Genomic DNA, 16,146 nt, shown 5'->3' with positions numbered 1-16,146 from the left:
ACACCTCCTCCTCCATGCTTCACGGTGGGAACCAGGCATGTAGAGTCCATCCGTTCACTTTTTCTACAAAGACACGGTGGTTGGATCCAAAGATCTCAAATTTGTTGTCATCAGACCAAAGCACAGATTTCCACTGGTCTAATGTCCATTCCTTGTGTTCTTTAGCCCAAACAAGTCTCTTCTGCTTGTTGCCTGTCCTTAGAAGTGGTTTCCTAGCAGCTATTTTACCATGAAGGCCTGCTGCACAAAGTCTCCTCTTAATAGTTGTTCTAGAGATGAGAAGGTGTGTCCAAATATATATATATATATGTAGAACAAGCTGAAGAAGGATCCAGCAAGGCAGAATGACTCCAAAGGGCACAAAAGTTTTTTTTTTTCTCTAACTTTATTAACGAAGAATAAAAAATTCCAGAGCTCTTGACAAGTTGTTAAGTGCAAGGTATATGCAGTATGGACTACGCGTTTCGGCGGACGCAGCCGCCTTTTATATATATATATATATATATATATATATATATATATATATATATTCATTCACCCCTTTTGCCATGAATCACCGGAAGATTTCTGGTGCAAGAAATTACCTTCCTAAGTCATATGTTTAGTGAAAGGAAATCCACCTGTGTGCAATCAAAGTGTCATATAGTCTTTCAGTATATACACATCTTTTCTGAAAGCCCATAGAGTCTGCAATTATGTTAACGCTGTTAAGCAAGAGTTAATGAAACACCATGAAAGCAAAGGATATTTCCAAAGAAGTCAGAGCCAAAGCTGTTAAGAAGTACAAGTCGGGGTTGGTTTCTAAAAAATATCCCAATCTCTGATTATCACCCGGAACCTGTTCACATCTATTGTCATCAAATGGAAAAAACAAAGTACCACAACAAACCTACCAATAGAGGGCGCCTGGATAAAGAGCGTATTAATCATAGAGGCAGCACAGAAACCAAAAAAAACCGTGAAGGAGCTGCAGAGGTCCCAAGCAGAAACTGTAGTTCGTGTCCATTTGACCACAATAAGCTATACACTCCATAGAGCTGAACTTTATGGAAGAGTGTAGCCAGAAAAAAAAGACTTTACTTAGACAAAAATTGTAAAGGCCACTTTACACACTGCGATATCGGTACCGATATCGCTAGTGTGGGTACCCGCCCACATCTGCCCGTGACGCACAACATCGCCCAGAGCAGTCACACATACTTACCTGCCTAGCGACGTCGCTGTGACCGGCGAACCGCCTCCTTTCTAAGGGGGCGGTCCGTGCGGCGTCACAGCGACGTCACATCAGCGTCACTGAACCGCCGCCCAATAGCAGCGGAGGGGCGGAGATGAGCGGGACGTAACATCCCGCCCACCTCCTTCCTTCCGCATTGTGGCCGGGAGGCAGGTAGGAGAGCTTCCTCGTTCCTGCGGCGTCACACGTACCGATGTGTGCTGCCGCAAGAACGAAGAACAACTTCGTTACTGCTGCAGTAACGATAATCGAGAATGGAGCCCCATGTCACCAATGAGCGATTTTGCACGTTTTTGCAACGATGCAAAATCGCTCATAGGTGTCACACGCAACGGCATCGCTAATGCGGCCGGATGTGCGTCACGAATTCCGTGACCCCAACGAGATCGCATTAGCGATGTCGTAGTGTGTAAATCCCCCTTAAGGCTCATTTTGTATTTGCTAAAATACATGTGGGAGACTCCTGAATGTATGGAGGAAAGTGCTGTGGTCAGAAGACACCAAAATTTAACTTTTTGGCCACGAAGCTGTATTTGGTGCCAAATTAACACAGCTCATGACCCAAAGAACACCATCCCCACTGTGTGAAACATGGTGGTGGCAGCATCACGATTTGTGGGGATGTTTTTCGGTAGCAGGAACCGAGAAAATGGATTGAGTTGAACGGAAGATGGATGATACAAAATACAAGGATATTCTTGAGCAAAGTCTGTTTTAGTCTGTCAGTGATTTGAGACTGTGATAGAGGTTCACCTTCTAACAAGACAAGATGTAAATGCTGCAAAAATATGCTCTACAAGGTACTGACTTTAGGGGGGTGATTAGTTATGCACACTCAAATTTTAAGTTATTTTGTCCTATTTTTTCTTCACAATCAAAAGACAACCAAATGTTCACAATTATAGGCATGTTCTTTACATGAACTGATGCAAACCCTAAAAAAAAAACCCAAATAAAACAAAAACCAGTACAGGTTGGAAAATAGCAAAGCATCAAAAATGCCAAGAGAGTGAATACTTTCACAAGCCACTCTAAAAGTTTGAGTTTTTTTATTTCTTTCCGTTAAATATCTTGTAGCTTTCATGCTAGTTCTTAAAGTTTTTAGATTTGCTACACAATCTGGACATTGTTTTCATTATCGAGATATTTTTGCATAATTTTATTTATTTTACTCTTATATAAAGCCATTAATTGTACAGACATGATCATCACAGTCTTCATTGAGGCTCATAATCTAAATTTCCAATCAGTATGTCTTAGGCTGCTTTCACATATCCGTTTTTTGCCGTGCGGCACAATCCGGTAAAAAACGGAAAGATCGGATCCGGCGTGTGTTGCTGTTGGATCCGTTCTTTCCCCCATAGACTTGTATTAGCACCGGATTGTGCCGCATGGCCTTTGCCGGATTCGGCGTAAATAGCTGATCCGGCGGCCGGATGGAACTCTGCTTGCAGCGTTTTTTGTCTCCCCTGAAAAACCATAGGGCGCCGGGCTGGCACCGTGCGGCGTGAGTTACAATGAAAGCCTATGGGCGTCGGATCCGTCATCATCCAGAATATGACGGAATCCCATGACGGACGGATCCATTTTTTTGAACTGCGCATGCTCAGTAGCAGAACGGATCCGTCAAAAAACGGAAGGAACGCATGGAAAAAACTGATGCAACGGATCCGTTTTTTCGCCGGATCCGTTGCATCAGTTTTTTTGCCGGATTGTGCAGGACAGCAAAAAACGGATGTGTGAAAGCAGCCTTAGGAGTGTGGGAGGAAACCAGAAAACTCAGTAGAAACGCACACAATCACAGTAACAACATACAAACTTCTTGTTATTTTTGGTGAAATTGGAAACCAGAATCTCAGCTCTATGAAGTAACAGTGTAAAAGTAATTCTTAGAGCAGTTGAAGACAACATATTGTGTGACATTTTATTCAAAAAAGGAACAAAAAAACCCTACAAGTAATGAAACAGGGCATGTGTTTACAGCATCCATCTTATTGAAACTGCTGTTTGTCCTGTTGGAAAAAATAAATCCTGCTGAAAACTTGTCAAACTAACTTATCCATAACTGAAGTCTCATTGAAATCATATGGATACACTGAGGATGTGTAAAGAAAGAGAAATAAAAGCCATTTAGTAAAGATCCAGTACAACATTTTTTTCTCTATCCTTTCAGCATCTATCTGATTATCTATCGCACTCTACATCTGTTTTATACATGTTGTACATACTTCCTTGTAGTTTAGTTTCCTCTTTCTTTCTCTTCTGCCTCCATCTTGATGCCCAGATTTACCCATGCATTTTATTTCTCTTTGCTCTATCAATCCCATGATGAGTAGCTACAGCATGACATGATCTGCTATACAAACCAACTCTCTCTGCTATAGGGACAGTGATTTTTTTCCCCCTCTATATTCTCCCAAATAAGCTAAAGGTATAAATCTACAGTTAGGAGGCTAATCAGGCATCACCTTTATTATAATTCTGCTACAGGTCATTCTCTAGTCATCATCAGTAACTGTGATAGGAGTTCCTGTAAAGACATCCAGGGACAGGGAATGGTCAGAGCTAGTAAGATCCTGTAGAAAGCACATTAATGTAGCTGTAAAACACATAATACATTTTATTAAACCGAACACATTGTAGGAGTACAAAATCTAAATCAAATGACTGATTAAAATGTACAATATGTAGTATAGTTTATCTTCTCTCCAAGTTTTGTTCCTGCAAGATATTCCTCAAACTTGGCATCCACCTCTTTGCTCTGTTTCTCAGTGAAAAGACTCTTCCAGTCTCCAATTTCCCCTATAAAAAAAAATAATTATAATTTATTACTTCTACTAGTACTAGATAGATATCATAAGGTAGAATCTCCCAAAGTTATTGTGATTAAGTGACATTGCCATTATATTGACTTACATTTTATGTAAATGAATAAATACAGCATTACTTTCTACATATCCCAAATTATAAAATAAATCAGATTATTGGCATTTGCCTCTGTTCAAATAGTGTTCCACAAAAACGGTAGACCAGATAAAACAATAGTAAGGGCTCACTCACACAGTGTATATATCCAATGGAGAAGAAATCGTGTTTCAGCCGCGCTATACCACAGGATTCAATCTTGTAAAAGAATTCCTTTATTAGAAGTACAAGTCTATGCGTTTCAGAGATATAGCCATCTCCTTCCTCAGGACATTCAAGAGACCACACAGTGGAAGATTCTCTCATGTGAGATAATGTATGGCTGTTTATGCTAACGTCACTCAGCTCAAACACTGCTCGGAGTTTGATCCGAGCGTAAGTTTACTGTGATCCAATTCTCTCACATGAGAGAATCCTATGACAGGTGCACAGAAGATGGAGATATTCATTTTTCCATCTTCTCCATTGTAGGTGTTTGAATAATTTGAGTGCAATCGGATGCTGATGTTTTACATGCACTTATATACTTGAATGGGTGCATGCTGGCCAATATACAATGCCAATCATAACATGGTGCAATTTTTTTTCTCATACCGAATCGACATGACCAAAAGGAAACAAAAAAGTGCTGGTGAGCACTGCCCCATAGTATAACATTGGCCTGGTGGCTAGCCGGTAGAACATCAGGTAGCCCTCGTCCGTGTCAAACGCTTGTGTGAGCGAGCGCTAATAATTCTAGAACATTGTATCTCAAGTTAAAGTGAGAAGTGGTAAAAATGCAGAAGTCAGGGTCAAAAGGCATCTGTTTTTTTCCAGCCAATAATTTTGTAGATATAGCCCTCTCCACTACTTATGTGTGGGTTATTAGTTGTATCTATATATATAATTGCCTTATGCCTTATTCTGTCTGTCTGTCTGTCTTGCTCCAAAATTGTGTCCTTACGGTGACACAAAGCTGATTGGCCGCTGGGCTCGCCATGGCCCCGCCCCCCCGCACGGATTGGCCTCTCGCCCAGGCTCCGCCCGCACACGGATTGGCCGGCCGCTCGCCCAGGCTCCGCCCCCCACACGGATTGGCCTCTCGCCCCGGCACCCTGCACGCATTGGCAACTCGGCCACGCCCCGCCCCCCTCACGCAATGCACACTCGCTCTGGCCCCGCCCCCGCACGCATTCCCCAAACCGACACGAAGCCACGACTCCCAGGTGAGTACTATACCCCCGGGAGCCCACATCAGCGTACGCCGCCAACCCAGCCGACACATACCCTCGCATTGCTGGGGTTGCCGCCGTATGCTGGTGTGGGCTCCCGTGCGAGCGGGGGACGGGATACGCTGGTAACCATGGTAGCATAGTTACCAGCGCATCAAGGTCCTGCAGCGGCGGAACATACACACGCACACACATAACAACACACACACACATCAGATCACACTCACTCTCACACACACATCACATCGCATCCACACACTCACAACATCCTGGGATATCGCTTGCTTCTCGGCGGCGATACTGTGGAGTGACCTTCCAGGGTCTGCCGGAGGATCACATGGCCAGAAGCATGTGGTATCTCCGGATGTTGTGAGTGTGAGCGCGTATGTGCGATATCGTCAGTGTGTGTGTGAGTGTATGTGATCGGATGTGTGTGAGTGTGTTCTGATGTGTGAGTGTGTGTGTGAGTGTATGCAATCGGATCTGTGAGTGTCGGCAGAGGAGCACGGCGTGCTGGGGGAGGCTGAGAGGAGAGAGGCTGATCCTGGGGAAGGCTGGGAGGGGGAGGCTGATGCTGGTGGAGGCTGGGAGGAGAGAGGCTGATGCTGGGGGAGGCTGATGCTGGGGGAGGCTGGGAGGGTGTAGGCTGATGCTGGGGTAGGCTGATGCTGGGGTAGGCTGATGCTGGGGGAGGCTGGGAGGGTGTAGGCTGATGCTGGGGGAGGCTGAGAGAAGAGAGGCTGATGCTAGGGGAGGCTGGGAGGAGAGAGGCTGATGCTGGGGGAGGCTGGGAGGGGGAGGCTGATGCTGGGGGAGGCTGGGAGGAGGGAGGCTGGGAGTAGAGAGGCTGATCCTGGGGAAGGCTGGGAGGGGGAGGCTGATGCTGGGGGAGGCTGGGAGGAGAGAAGCTGATGCTGGAGGAGGCTGGGAGGAGAGAGTCTGATGCTGGGGGAGGCTGGGAGGAGAGAGGCTGAGGCTGGGAGGCGAGAGGCTGATGCTGGGGGAGGCTGGGAGGGGGAAGCTGATGCTGGGGGACGCTGGGAGGGGGAGGCTGATGCTGGGGGAGGCTGGGAGGGGGAGGCTGATGCTGGGGGAGGCTGGGAGGAGGGAGGCTGGGAGGGGGGAGGCTGAGAGAAGAGAGGCTGATGCTGGGGGAGGCTGAGGCTGGGAGGAGAGAGGCTGATGCTGGGGACAGAGAGGCTGATGCTGGGGACAGAGAGGCTGATGCTGGGAGGAGAGAGGCTGATGCTGGGAGGAGAGAGGCTGATGCTGGGGGCAGAGAGGCTGATGCTGGTGCAGCATGGGGGATGGAGCACGATAGGGGGTGCGCAGCATGGGGGATGGAGCATGATGGGGAGTGCGCAGCATGGGGGATGGAGCACGTTTGGGAGTGCGCAGCATGGCGGATGGAGCACGTTTGGGAGTGCGCAGCATGGCGGATGGACCACGTTTGGGAGTGCGCAGCATGACAGATGGAGCACGTTTGGGAGTGCGCAGCATGGCGGATGGAGCACGTTTGGGAGTGCGCAGCATGGCGGATGGAGCACGTTTGGGAGTGCCCAGCATGGCGGATGGACCACGTTTGGAAGTGCGCAGCATGGCGGATGGAGCACGTTTGGGAGTGCACAGCATGGCGGATGGAGCACGTTTGGGAGTGCGCAGCATGGCGGATGGAGCACGATGGAGGGTGCGCAGCATGGGGGATGGAGCATGATGGGAAGTGCACACCTCCCCCCAACACACACACACACAACACACCACACACACACCGGGAACCACAAACATCGCCCTACACAGACACCCTCACACACAGACAACGCTGCACACACACAACACCCAACACACAAACACTGCGGCATACATAAATATACGCACATACCACGCAACACACACACATTGCACAAAACATACCTCCCCCAAAACACACCACACCCACACAAACCGCGCAACACACACACACACAACGCTACAGATACACAGCGCTCCACAAACAACGCAACACACGCAACACACATACAACACCGCTCTCACCCCCCGCCACACCCAGACAACACCCAGACCATGTACAGCGCCCTACACAAACACTTGGTAACTACAGACAACAACATCTATATATATATATATATATATATATATAACAAAAATCATACATTAACTACACAATACGTAAATTCTAGAATACCCGATGCGTAGAATCGGGCCACCTTCTAGTTACATATATTTATTTAAAAAAAATGACTTTAATATATATTTTTTTTATTTTTAAATTAGTAACTCACTCAAAAATCTAAGGGTGACATGGCAAAAAAATGTAGTCAATTCAAGAAACTTAAAAAGTAGTTATCCAGGACTGTAAAATTTTTACTGTGGGTGTAAAGGCCCCGTTACACACAACGACGTTTCTAACGATATATCGCCGGGGTCACGGATTCCGTGACGCACATCCAGCATCGTTAGTGACGTTGTTGCGTGAGACAGCAAGAAGCGACCGTTAACGATGGAAAATACTCACCAAATCGTCCATCGTTGACACGTCGTTCCTTTTCAAAAAATCGTTGATTGTTGAGCACACAAGTTGTTCGTCGTTACCAAGGCAGCACACATCGCTACGTGTGACACCTCGGGAACGACGAACTACAGCTTACCTGCGGCCGCTGGCAATGAGGAAGGAAGGAGGTGGGCGGGATGTTACATCCCGCTTATCTCCGCCCCATTGCTTCTATTGGGCGGCCGCTTAGTGACGCCGCTGTGATGTCGCACGAACCGCCCCCTTAGAAAGGAGGCGGTTCGCCGGTCACAGCAACGTCTCTAGGCAGGTAAGTCCGTGTGACGGCTTCGAATGATATTGTGCGCCACGGGCAGCGATTTGCCCGTGACGCACAAACGACAGGGGGAGAGGGGGTACGCACGCAAGCGATATCGCTAGCGATATCACTGCGTGTGACAGGGCCTTAAGAATTATCAGGCAGGTAGTTGCTAACCATCTGCCTGTTCTTCCCAGCGCAGATTTCTGCCGGCACAGACCACTACTGTCAGTGAATCTGAGGATGTCACATCTACAGGGCAGTAGCTTCTCTGCCGCTCTTCTGTATTGATGGGGAGTGACTGGCAATATTATACTGATTAACAGCCTTTTCCACATTGCATAACTATAGGAATCTAGCTATCAATTAGCAGGATGTTGGCTTTTTCGTCGACAGGACGTGACAGCCTGGAAGAAGAGCTACTCTGTTGACATGGAGAAACTAAATCACTAGCAGGAACGATCAGTGCTCTGACCTAGCAAAGAATAGAACAGGCAGGTAGTTTCTAATTAGTTCGCAAACTCCCAGTTAGTCTTTTGACTTATGGTAAAAAAAAAAAAAAATAATAATAATTTAGTCCTGGATAACTGTTTTTAAAGGATAAATTCACTTCATAATTTGGGGTTTTCAATTGACAGGACTATTTGAAACGTTTCTAATAAACATTTAGACAGACATTTGCACCTTTGTACACAGAGTTACATATGTTTGCTATAAACACACACAAAACTAATGCAACATTCAAACATACATTTTACAGTTTTATTAAAAGCTGCATTCAACTCTGCTGTTCCATACACTTAGGGTTACAGGGCCAAATGGAAAACTGTACAATAAAGTTTATTGGAACATTATTGTAATAAGCCAATGTAATAAGTCATCTCAACAGTGCATCTCACAATTGTGCATTTAGAATGAGAAAGAGGAAATATAGGAGGAACAGTTTTAAATATTTACCTTTTCGGAAAAAAACTTTTCCTATCTTCCCATGTGTTTCATCGGATTTTTCTTTCATGGACTTAAAAGTAGATTTTTCTTGAATTTTCTGTAATTGCTCATCAGTCAACGTTATCTCAAAGAAGTCACAAATTTTTTTCAGCTCTCCAAGGAGATCCTATGACAGGTGCACAGAAGATGGAGAAATTAAGTGCAAAAATAAAGAATTTAAAACAAAAAAGGTTGTGCCTATATTTTTTCAACTTTTGGCGCTTTTTCATGCCAGTTTCTCCCAGCTCAGAAAAGATGGATGGAAATGAAAGATGTCGTAAGAAAGTGTGAGGAAAGAGTTAACCTTTTTCACTGGCTTAGAAAAATAATAGAAATTCATTCTCCCTTGCAAGACCAAACCAGACTTATTTACGCAATAAACTCTGAAGACCAGACTCAAGGACGCAGAATGTTTTGACTTAGAGACGACTGAAAAACATCTTGTTATGGGAAGAAGAAACGTTATAGACTGTTATGGGAGTATAAGTCATTATGTTAATTTCTCTTGCTGGGAATATGTAATTTACGCCTTTAATGATTGTAGATTAATGAATATGTATGTTGCATAGTTACGCCCTAATCAACTCTGTATAACTTTGTAATGTAAACAAAATCAATACAGTTCTAATTGGGAGCCACACATCTCCAGTTTTATGTGTATAACAGCGTCTGCCTGTTTTCATTGAGCTGGAATAGCCGAGGGGGGGGGGGGTCACCGGTACTCTCTCCGCATTCGGACATCGCTGGCAACAGCTGTGACCGTTAGGTCAACCTAACAAAAGCCACAGGTTATCTAGTTCCTGACAAGCTGTGACATTGCTTACATCAGAAATCTCACTCTAGTACCTGACTGGAGTAAGATTTCACGTGGCACATAGAGGTGCATGACACACACCAGATGCTCCAGATTCAAGAAGAGGAATGCACCTCTTCATGGATCAGGTGCACCCAACTCCAGCACTCCCCCTCATCAACACCGCCAGTCTAGATGAATCGGGCTCTTTATTTATAATATTAAAACTTGTATTAAAAACTACACTTACCTCTTTCATTTCTTCAAATGTAAGTACCAGCATATTCCCATCATCATGTTTTTCCCAGCCGCGAGTAAAATCAAAGTACGATCCATAAATAACTAAAACAAGGAGAAAACAATTGGTTTTCATGTAGTAAGAGATATGACCAGGCTGCATTATGAGTAGAAGTTACACTTTTTTACTGACTAGCTGTAGTACCCGGCATTGCCTAGGATAGTAACTAAATGTCTCTCTGTCTGCACCTCTCTTTCCCTCTCTATCCATCCCTCTCTATCCGTGTCTCTATCAGTCTCTCTATCCATTTTTCTCTCTCCTCCTATCTGTCTCTCTCTGTCCTCCTCTCTCTGTCATTCTCTCTGTCTGTCTGTCTCTCTATCTCTCTGTCTGTCATTATGTCTCCCTGTCTGTCTCTCTATCCCTCTGTCCGTGTATATATGCGCTCTCTGGCTGTCTTTGTCTCTCTGTCTCTCTGTGTGTCTCTCTCTCTCAGTCTCTCTGTCTGTATCTATGTCTGTCTGTCTCTCTCTGTCTGACTGTCTGTTTCTCTTTCTGTCTGTCTCTGCCCCTCTGTGTTACGGGGGGCTGTCTGATAGTAAAACCTAAAGGAATGTCAGACAGTCAGGGTCCACCATGTAAAGACTCTGACTCTGCTGCAGACTATGGCAGAGGATAAGGGGTATATAAGTGTGCCACTGTAAATAATGATAGCACAAGTGCAGAGTGCAATACCTCTGTTATACTCACAGAGGAATATAAATAGAAAATAAAGCAATTCCTCCCTTACTTGGAGGGTGTGTGGAATGGTCTCTGTTTAAGATCACAGACACAAAAGCAGTGAGTGTGAAATGGCACCTACCTAGGTCCGTTCTTCTAGTGGTGCCAGGAGACGGACAGCAGTGTAAGCCGCACAAAGCTCCTACCTGCGTTCGCTCCACTAGTGTGCGAGGACACGAACCACTAGATATGGCACCTGCCTAGGTCCACTCTTCTAGTGGTGCAAAAGAGACGGACAGCAGCGTAAGCCGCACAAAGCTCCTACCTGCGTTCGCTCCACTAGTGTGCGAGGACACGAACCACTAGATATGGCACCTGCCTAGGTCCACTCTTCTAGTGGTGCAAAAGAGACGGACAGCAGCGTAAGCCGCACAAAGCTCCTACCTGCGTTCGCTCCACTAGTGTGCGAGGACACGAACCACTAGATCTGGCACCTGCCTAGGTCCGCTCTTCTAGTGGTGCAAAAGAGACGGACAGCAGCATAAGCCGCACAAAGCTCCTACCTCTGTTCGCTCCCCTAGTGTGAGAGGATACGAACAACTGCCAGACGCAGTATAAGGAACGTTACCCTAGCGGCAACGTCCACCTACGAGTAGAATCACAAGGCCCAGCCGGACCATGTGCCTCAGGCACCTGCCTATGTCCGCTCCCCTAAGAGGTAAGGATACGGACTGCAGCCGAAGCTGTAAGGTATAAGAACGCTACCCTGCCGGTAGCGCTCACCTAACATAGACAGAGAGATGCCTAGAGGAACGTGCACAGAGCGTCTACTCGCATGCATGAACCAAGAGGACTGAGCGCCGGGCGGCGTGCGTCAGGGTCTTATATAGACTCTGTGCCTCATCCAAGATGGAGGACACCAGAGCCAATCCGCTGCCAGAATGACAGCAATGATGTCACGCTGGCCTATCACCGAGCAAAGCGTCACAAGCACATGACCAGCGACCAATCGGCATAGAAGGTGTCAGAGACATGTGACCACGTGTCACAAGCACATGACCAGTGGCCAATCAGCTTAGAAGGTGTCAGAGACATGTGACCTCGTGTCAGCGATGATGTCACCCGCACATGTGCAATGGCTCCAAGATAGGACTTAGTCTCCAGCGCTTGCATATGTGCAGCAGCAAGAAATCCGGACATAGTCTCCAGAGCCACAGCAACCGTAACACTCTGTCTCTGTCTGTTTTTCACTGTCTGTCTCTGTCTGTCTGTCTCTCTGTCTGTCACTCTGTCTGTCTGTCTCTGTCACTCTGTCACTCTGTCTGTCTCTGTCACTCTGTCTCTGTCACTCTGTCTCTGTCTGACTATCTCTGTCTGTCTGTCTCTCTGTCTGTCTCTCTGTCTGTCTCTCTGTCTGTCTCTCTGTCCGAGTATATATGCGCTCTCTGGCTGTCTTTGTCTGTCTCTCTGTCTGTCACTCTGTCTGTCACTCTGTCTGACTATCTCTGTCTGACTATCTCTGTCTGACTATCTCTGTCTGACTATCTCTGTCTGTTTCTCTGTCTGTCTCTGGCTGCCTCTGTCTGTTTCTGTCTCTCTCTGTCTGTCTCTCTCTGTCTGACTGTCTGTTTCTTTGTCTGTCTCTGTCCCTCTGTCTCTGTCTGTTTTTCTCTGTCTGTCTCTCTGTCTGTTTTTCTCTGTCTGTCTCTCTGTCTCTCTGTCTGTCTCTCTGTCTGACTATCTCTGTCTATCTCTGTCTGTCTCTCTGTTTGACTATCTCTGTCTGTCTCTCTGTCTGTCACTCTGTCTGACTATCTCTGTATGTCACTCTGTCTGTCACTCTGTCTGTCACTCTGTCTGTCACTCTGTCTGACTATCTCTGTCTGTCTCTCTGTCTGTCACTCTGTCTGACTATCTCTGTATGTCACTCTGTCTGTCACTCTGTCTGTCACTCTGTCTGTCACTCTGTCTGACTATCTCTGTCTGACTATCTCTGTCTGACTTTCTCTGTCTGACTTTCTCTGTCTGTTTCTCTGTCTGTTTCTCTGTCTGTTTCTCTGTCTGACTATCTCTGTCTGTTTCTCTGTCTGTCTTTCTCTGTCTGTCTCTGTCGGTCTCTTTGTCTGTTGGTCTGGCTGCCTCTGTCTGTCTATCTCTGTCAGTCTGTGTCTCTCTCTGTCTGTCTCTCTCTGTCTGACCATCTGTTTCTCTTTCTGTGGTCTCTTTCACTGTCTGTCGGTCTCTGTCTCTCCACTGAAATCATATTAATTGACACATAAGCTGTCTTATACTAAGAATGTCTCTCGTTGCCTATAGCAACCAATTACACCTCCTATTAATAACCTGTAGCTCCCAGCTCCATTGACTTTAATATAAGTAGGCTTTTTGGTGAATAACTGTAAAGTGCGGGGTTAAATTTCCTCCTCAAAACATAGTCTATAATGTTCTCTGAGTCAAATGTGGTGTCTGTGCAAAATTTCGTGATTGTAAATGTGACTGTGCGGATTCCTTTAGCGGACACACACACACAAAACACACACACATACACACACACATACACACACTCAGGCACACACATGCACACACACACACACACTCAGCTTTATATATTAGATTTTACCCATTTGCCAATGATTGCACCCCCAATCTGTTCATCAAAATTTGATCATCTGTAAGAAGGTGGACTGTGGTGGTTGTGTTCCTGCCCCTGAAGACCAATCTCTTTAATGATGTGTAATGTGAATAATGTCTTGCCTCTTTTGTTTTTCATATGTAATTGTGTTGTGATATTTAGTAAAAATGAGTTGGCTATTGGGCTCACATAAAACAGACCTATTTTATATGCCAAGTATCACATTTATATGTATTTTCTTAGCAGTAATGCATGCTCATATGCCTGTATTCATTGTTAGCATATCTTAGCAGTGCAACTGTTTCTTTCTTAGTAATATAAAAAGGTATAGTATGGTATAATGTAGGAAATAAGGTATAGTAATTTTTAGGATGTAGCACTGATGATAATATAGTTTATGTGCGTGTGTTGCAATGTGGGTAAAAAGTTAAGTTTGCCCAGCAACAGACTGTAGGGTAGACAGAGTTAATGTTGCGACTAGTCTACACTGAGTGGGGGTCAAGTAAGAAAAAAAGAAAAAAAAAAAAAAAAGAGTTCACTATTCCTGCTAGGCAGTGTAATTGGGAGTGACCTGTGAAGAACACCTGATGAATAGTCTGCTGGCTGTCCAAGTCACGTGTAATGGGCGACTTGTGGCTGAAGGGGAGAGATACTGGATGCGAGATAGCGTGAACCCTGATAGTGGGCTGGGAACATTGAGAGAGATAACCCTTGAACGGAGTGGCCCAGCGTAAATGGAGTAAGAGCCATGCCCTTTCAACTGTAAAGTAATTGGGTAAAGTTTACTGGTGTATGTGTGTGTGTGTGTGTGTGTGTGTGTGTGTAACCCCTGACACAAACAGAGTCTCTGTAGACAACCAGAAGCTTAAAGCCTTACTTTTATAGCTGAACCATAGAGACTGGACATGGAGATGTTGTAGGGAAGGGGAACGTCACTTACTGTACTGGTGTGTTGGGCTGGGTTGCCCAAGGACCAAAATAATGGAGGCAACCAAGTTTGATATTGTATATCGAAACTGAAAGTGTTATGCCTGCCAATTCTTATGTAATGTTACAGCTGAAAAAGTGTTGAACTTGTCTAGTAAAGAACAATTATGAAAAAAGAACTGTTTGACTCTCAGATTGGTTGTTGGTCCTGGCCAGTCGGTAACAGCGGCAGCATGTAGCCTGCAACTTCAAACAGCCCACACTACCCAAGTCCACACACCCAGCTAGGACCAAGTTTTCTATGTAGAGTGCCAGCGTGTGTAGAGTAGATCCCTCACCCATGATTACCACCCTTTGCTCTCTGCTATGTGCCCACGCTGCGGAAAATGCGCGGATTTTGCCGCGGATTTCTCACGGAAAAGCCGCGGATGTCCCGAAAATCTGCAGCTCAGGCACTTCCCAGCCATTTCTATGGCATTTTGGAAATGCTGTGCCCACGCTGCGGATTTTTCTGCAGCGGATTTCGTGCGGATTTTGATCCGGAAAAATCTGCAACATGTCAATTATTGTTGCGGATTTTCATCCGGATTTTGGGTTTAAAATTGGGGGAAAAAAAAAAAATCCGCACCGAATTCCGCATCAAATCCGCGGCAATTCCGCGGTAAATCCGCGGCAAATCCGCACCTTTGAAAAGGTGCGGATTTTGCGGGAAAGCTGCGGATTTTGATGCAGAAAAATCCGCAGCTACATTCTCCCGTGGACACATAGCTTACACTTGTTTGAAGTCCTGAGAGCTCTCTTTATTGAGCTATTACATTGTATTTCAAGTACCAAGTATGGGAAACCTAATGTCACAATTTTTACCTAAAAATATGAAGATGCAACAAACTTTATAGTAAGTATACACTATGTGCACACAACATTGAGCTACTGGGAATAACAACAATCTACTTTTCTCTCCAATAGCAAGCACATACTTGTATTATTTTTTAATAATCAACAGGGGTTTTATAAATGTTAAAAACAAGTTTGTCTTTTTTTCAGGGTATGGAACCACTCCTCATTGCCTGTATCTGATATTGTACCTCAGCCGCATGTGAATATGGTTGATCTTGTCCAGGGCTTTTTCTTGTGGACCAGTATATACACTGTGTGCAGAATTATTAGGCAAATGAGTATTTTGATCACATGATACTTTTTATACACGATGTCCAACTCGAAGCTGTATAGGCTTGAGAGTCAACTACCAATTAAGTAAATCAGGAGATGTGCATCTCTGTAATGAGGAGGGGTGTGGTGTAATGACATCAAAACCCTATATAAGGTTTGCTTAATTATTAGGCAAATTCCTTTCCTTTGGCAAAATGGGGTCAGAAGAGAGATTTGATGGGCTCTGAAAAGTCAAAAATTATGAGATGTCTTTCAGAGCGAGGCAGCAGTCTTGAAATTGCCAAACTTTTGAAGTGTGATCACCGAACAATCAAGCGTTTCATGGCAAATAGCCAACAGGGTCGCAAGAAGCGTGTTGGGCAAAAAAGGCGCAACATAACTGCCCATGAATTGAGGAAAATCAAGCGTGAAGCTGCAAAGTTGCCATTTGCCACCAGTTTGGCCATATTTCAGAGCTGCAACGTTACTGGAGTATCAAAAAACACAAGGTGTGCCATTCTCAGGG

The 16,146-nt window shown here is 45.3% G+C and overlaps 1 protein-coding gene across 1 annotated transcript in view; it reads right to left on the bottom strand.

Annotated features, from left to right (window-relative positions):
* Positions 1–414: 414 nt before the first annotated feature.
* Positions 415–16,146, bottom strand: part of LOC142296213 (sulfotransferase 6B1-like) — a 75,028-nt gene continuing 59,296 nt past the window's right edge. The window contains exons 5-7 of the mRNA XM_075339542.1: positions 10,205–10,296; positions 9,132–9,288; positions 415–4,036 (exon numbers count right to left, since the gene is read on the bottom strand). Of these exons, the coding sequence (XP_075195657.1) occupies positions 3,906–4,036; positions 9,132–9,288; positions 10,205–10,296 (380 nt within the window). The 3' untranslated portion in view covers positions 415–3,905. The remainder of the gene's footprint in view (positions 4,037–9,131; positions 9,289–10,204; positions 10,297–16,146) is intronic.

The sequence above is a fragment of the Anomaloglossus baeobatrachus genome, chromosome 3 (genome assembly GCF_048569485.1).
Source record: "Anomaloglossus baeobatrachus isolate aAnoBae1 chromosome 3, aAnoBae1.hap1, whole genome shotgun sequence".
NCBI classification, from domain to species: Eukaryota; Metazoa; Chordata; class Amphibia; order Anura; family Aromobatidae; genus Anomaloglossus; species Anomaloglossus baeobatrachus.
This window is presented reverse-complemented; position numbering and strand designations above follow the sequence as displayed.